The sequence below is a fragment of the Mercenaria mercenaria genome, chromosome 3 (genome assembly GCF_021730395.1).
Source record: "Mercenaria mercenaria strain notata chromosome 3, MADL_Memer_1, whole genome shotgun sequence".
Classification (NCBI taxonomy): domain Eukaryota; kingdom Metazoa; phylum Mollusca; class Bivalvia; order Venerida; family Veneridae; genus Mercenaria; species Mercenaria mercenaria.
The window spans coordinates 33697359-33703358 of NC_069363.1; the positions used below are offsets into that span (position 1 = coordinate 33697359).

At 37.4% G+C, this 6000-nt stretch overlaps 1 protein-coding gene across 1 annotated transcript; it reads left to right on the plus strand.

Annotated features, from left to right (window-relative positions):
* Window positions 1-954: 954 nt before the first annotated feature.
* Window positions 955-5582, plus strand: LOC123523590 (uncharacterized). Its single transcript, XM_045301252.2, has 4 exons — window positions 955-1100; window positions 1766-1879; window positions 2406-2507; window positions 5409-5582. The coding sequence occupies exons 1-4, from the start codon at window positions 1053-1055 to the stop codon at window positions 5532-5534; spliced, it is 390 nt and encodes a 129-aa protein (XP_045157187.2). The 5' UTR covers window positions 955-1052; the 3' UTR covers window positions 5535-5582.
* The last annotated feature ends 418 nt before the right edge of the window (window positions 5583-6000 follow it).

Sequence of the window (6000 nt, forward strand, 5' to 3'; positions counted from 1 at the left end):
AGAATTATTTTTACGTGTCATGTAATTTATCTGATACATCAATCCAAATTGTTGTGCCAAGATCATTTCTTCCAATAAGAACATTATGCAAAAGAATATTTCAACTTTATATTTGACATAGAACAACTTTAAAAATAGAGGTATATGCATACTGATCACTGAAAACGAAATATGTAAACATTTGACATGGCCTCTTCCGAGACTGGTGGCCCTGCAGATTAGAGTTTATGTTCATCCCTTTGAAGGAAATGTACATGTATTAGATGTTGATTCATAAACACATAGTTATAAGGCAGTCACGTATGCAAGATTTTAACCGGGAAAAGACAACTCTAATTTCAGTAGACAATACAGTTCCATGTGACGCACCTGGCTCCACTGGTGACGGCATCATCAAGTCGTGCGTTTGCACCTGGCTTAAAACTAAGTCATTTTAAGGTAAACAAGTGTAAGGTGTTTTGCGAACATCATTTTTAAGTAAGTAATTGAACTCGAACGAAAACCGCGGTAATACCGATATTACTGAGCCTGTCAACCCTTGGTCAACGAGTACATGTTCTTAAAATGTACCAATACCTACATATTTATATAACTGAAAGAAAATACTTCATGCACATGTCCAAAATCAGGACAAATACTTTTAGCATAGCAGCCTATATGATATATCAAGAAAATAGCATCCTAAGTGCAGGATTCTTACAAATAAGTACTGTAAACTCATTAATTTTCGTGGTGGCTAATTGTCGTGGTTGGATCAATCCACAAAATGGAATTCAATAGAAAACATATATAGTATTCAATTTATTTCATCTTATCGATTTGAAACTACGGATTCTAGTGCCTAAGAAACTGCAGTTTTGTACGAAACCACGAAATTATATGATTTCACATAATTTTAAGGTGAAATTTTACGATAAATTTGAAATAGGACATTGCTGATTTTAAACATTTTAATCGTGACAATTTTGCTGTGTATGCGATAAAAATTGACCAACTATAAGTACTATTTGACATTTGGTCTCGTCGCAGTTGGAACTAAACGAGCAGAGAAAATGATCCGTGCAATTATCATCAGCGTCGTCTGTGTTGCGAGCGTTTGGGTAAATACGATATTTAAAATATTGATCTTTTGCTTATTTGTTCTTTAGATATTTAAAAATGATCTGCACACCTGTTGATTACCATATACCTTGCTCCCAAGAATATTCCTCGTTTCTGTCATAATACGTCGTTGTTACAAAAGAGCTCATAAAATACGACATGCTTTGTTAGAATGTAGTACTCCTAGTTTCCAATGCATTTTGATTTAAAAAACGGTATTTTGCCCCGTCTATTTCTTGGAATAGAGCACTAAAACGATTATTCTCCGTGTTATGTTTAAAGTTTCTTAGATGCATACACGTGCTCTTAAACAATAGTTGCTGGAAACTGTAATAATCTATTTTGAAATACAAAATACAGTAAGCAAGAAACACCAAAGAAGCTGTGTTCTTAGATCCTTTAATGAAAGTGACAATAAACATGTGAATGTGACCGATGGCCTCTATTTATATGTCATGTTTGCCAACGTTGGACAGTATGATAATGTAGATCAAAACACATACCAGAAAGAAAAAATCAAGTCGAGTCAAGTCATGTTAATTTAATCTAAAGTCAGAAAGAAATGACAACTGCATATTATAAACTCTCTCTAGTTTTTGAACTAAATGATTATCAAATATTCGTGCAAGTGCAGGTCTGATTTTTTCTCTATCAATGATTCCAGTCAGCAACAACGATACCGCCGACAACGGTACGACACCATCACACACACCATCCTAGACCCTCGACTGAGCCAGCAGAACATGAAACCTTCAAATTTGTGTACGAGCCACACGCGGTAAGAGTTTTCACGTTATATACACCCATCCCAATCTTTTGAAACGAACTGTCCATATTTGTGATACAAGACAGGCGCTCTCAGGTCTGAAAAAGCCTCTTTTGAACTTGCTGTTTTTTTTTATTTATTCCTTCTATAATATAGTTTAATTTGTTTGTTTGTTTGTTTCGTAGGCCTTTACATTTTTAACAATATTTAACATTACCTCCTGTGTTCATGAATTCCGCACTAATATCAACTATTCTCCAAAAGAATCAGACAACAGTATAAAACGCTTCCCTTTTCAGTACTGGGAAGTTATTTTTTTCGTAGAACCTCATAATCAAACATTTTGTTTGTAAAACTGCAAATAGCACTGACAACCATGTTTTGAGAGAGGATCATACCGGTATATAAGTATTTTCAGTTTATCATAAGGATCAGAGCGAGGCGAACGAACACCATTTACAACTTATTTGCCACAAAAAAAATATAATACCGTAGCCATGAGCACGGTCACTTATCAGATTATCCACATTTCTTCCAGCATCAAATGGTTGTAGTTACCGGACACGAATGCTACGTCTTCTCCCTGTCAGACGCTGAACGAACAGCTGTACACACAGATGCTGGTATGAAAGCGCTGGAGGTAAACGAAGTTTTAAACACCATTCATATTTACGCTGACCATTAAACCAGACATAGCTGATTGTTGTAGAACTAATTGACCCTCTTCTTTAAGAAAATATAGTTTAAAATGATGTGAAGCATGGAATGCAAAAAAGCAAAATAGTAACAGGGGTAACAAAATGCGGAATACACCTTCTGCCCCTAGATTAGACAATGTTTTAGATTTTTGTAATTTTTCTTTCACTTTATGTAACAGTGACAAAGCCAGTCTGTTACAGTTTTTCTCAGAGAACTGTTTGTAATATGATATTGGATTTAGGATATAGATTGGCTATATCCACAACTTTAAGAATAAAATTAAAAAGATATATATATTATATATCATAGTACTTCTACCAATAGCAACGGTTTAAGTAGGAAATCTAGTACATAGATACATTGAACGCACTCAGTAATCTCAAATGATCAGTACATATAACAAGACTGAGTCAAAGACCATGGAGACTGTGTATATACCAGTACATGTAACAAGACTGAGTCAAAGACCACGGAGACTGTGTATATACCAGTACATGCAACAAGACTGAGTCAAAGACCACGGAGACTGTGTATATACCAGTACATGCAACAAGACTGAGTCAAAGACCACGGAGACTGTGTATATACCAGTACATGCAACAAGACTGAGTCAAAGACCACGGAGACTGTGTATATACCAGTACATGCAACAAGACTGAGTCAAAGACCACGGAGACTGTGTATATACCAGTACATGCAACAAGACTGAGTCAAAGACCACGGAGACTGTGTATATACCAGTACATGCAACAAGACTGAGTCAAAGACCACGGAGACTGTGTATATACCAGTACATGCAACAAGACTGAGTCAAAGACCACGGAGACTGTGTATATACCAGTACATGCAACAAGGCTGAGTCAAAGACCACGGAGACTGTGTATATACCAGTACATGCAACAAGACTGAGTCAAAGACAGTGGAGACTGTGTATATACCAGTACATGCAACAAGACTGAGTCAAAGACCACGGAGACTGTGTATATACAGACCACGGAGACTGTGTATATACCAGTACATGTAACAAGACTGAGTCAAAGACCACGGAGACTATGTATATACCAGTACATGTAACAAGACTGAGTCAAAGACCGTGGAGACTGTGTATATACCAGTACATATAACAAGACTGAGTCAAAGACCACGGAGACTGTGTATATACAGACCACGGAGACTGTGTATATACCAGTACATGTAACAAGACTGAGTCAAAGACCACGGAGACTGTGTATATACCAGTACATGTAACAAGACTGAGTCAAAGACCCTGGAGACTGTGTATATACCAGTACATGTAACAAGACTGAGTCAAAGACCACGGAGACTGTGTATACACCAGTACATGTAACAAGACTGAGTCAAAGACCACGGAGACTGTGTATATACCAGTACATGTAACAAGACTGAGTCAAAGACCATGGAGACTGTGTATATACCAGTACATGTAACAAGACTGAGTCAAAGACCACGGAGACTGTGTATATACAGACCACGGAGACTGTGTATATACCAGTACATGTAACAATACTGAGTCAAAGACCATGGAGACTGTGTATATACCAGTACATGTAACAAGACTGAGTCAAAGACCGCGGAGACTGTGTATATACCAGTACATGTAACAAGACTGAGTCAAAGACCGCGGAGTCTGTGTATATACCAGTAAATGTAACAAGACTGAGTCAAAGACCGCGGAGACTGTGTATATACCAGTAAATGTAACAAGACTGAGTCAAAGACCGCGGAGACTGTGTATATACCAGTACATGTAACAAGACTGAGTCAAAGACCGCGGAGTCTGTGTATATACCATTACATGTAACAAGACTGAGTCAAAGACCGCGGAGACTGTGTATATACCAGTACATGTAACAAGACTGAGTCAAAGACCGCGGAGACTGTGTATATACCAGTACATGTAACAAGACTGAGTCAAAGACCGCGGAGACTGTTTATATACCAGTACATGTAACAAGACTGAGTCAAAGACCGCGGAGACTGTGTATATACCAGTACCTGTAACAAGACTGAGTCAAAGACCGCGGAGACTGTGTATATACCAGTACATGTAACAAGACTGAGTCAAAGACCACGGAGACTGTGTATATACCAGTACATGTAACAAGACTGAGTCAAAGACCACGGAGACTGTGTATATACCAGTACTTGTAACAAGACTGAGTCAAAGACCATGGAGACTGTGTATACCGCCACATGGCATTAAATACTTAAGGAAAGTCTATAAGAAGGTCCAGTGGAAACATAGAAAGCATTCAGGCAAAATAATACCAAACTTGGTTTAACTGAGTCTGTTTATAAGAGAAGGAAATGAAGCTTATGTGTCGACTCCAATCTCGGTATATACGATACAATAGTACAACGTACGTTTAACTGTAGCGAACGTTTAAGAAATTGAACCATATACATTACATGCACCGCCCCTTTCCGTTTCAGCTGAAACTGTTGATACAGTAGTACAGCAAACGTTTAAGGAATGTTATACCGCCCCTTTCCGTTTCAGCTGAAACTGTTGATACAGTAGTACAGCAAACGTTTAAGGAATGTTATATCGCCCCTTTCCGTTTCAGCTGAAACTGTTGATACAGTAGTACAGCAAACGTTTAAGGAATGTTATACCGCTCTTTTCCGTTTCAGCTGAAACTGTTGATACAATAGTACAGCAAACGTTTAAGGAATATTATACTGCCCTTTTCCGTTTCAGCTGAAACTGTTGATACAATAGTACCGCGAACGTTTATTAGGAAAGTTAACCATATAACTGTTGATACAATAGTACAACGTTTAAGACATTTCACCATATACTGCCTTTTTACTGTTTTAGCTGAAACTGTTGAGTGCCCTCAGTACGAACGCTGTGGTAACAGCCACAAAAGAAGACCTGAATCCCAAAGCGGCACATGCATGTGGTGGTCATATAACAACGTATTACAAGGAAGCTAGCCCTTGATTATTGTATTCTATTATTACAGGCTTACTGAAATAAAAGGGAAAAATATTTTGTTATATTCTTGCTGATATTTATGCTTAAAGTCATTTCAAAAGTTGAGCTACCGTTTCCAGGCTGTAGATGTGTGCATTGATAACGATGAAATATTTTTTTCACATTTGTAGATAGAATCCTTTGAATTGGTTTCGATAAATTTACAGAAAAATGATTGAAATCTAGTGTCATTGTAATAACTCAATAGCAAAGATATCGCTATTCTCAATTCAAATATTACATGAAGGAGACATTTCTTTAGAATGCAGGTTTTGGGGGTGGTATGGGTTGGGGGCGGGGGTACATCATGAATGATTGCAATTGTTTGGGAGGTTTTCCAAATATTTCCATAATTTTTTTTTTTGTAGTGCAACCGCGTGGTATTGCAAGTAAATATTTAGTATTAATTTCCAGTTTAAATAGAGAACAAAGG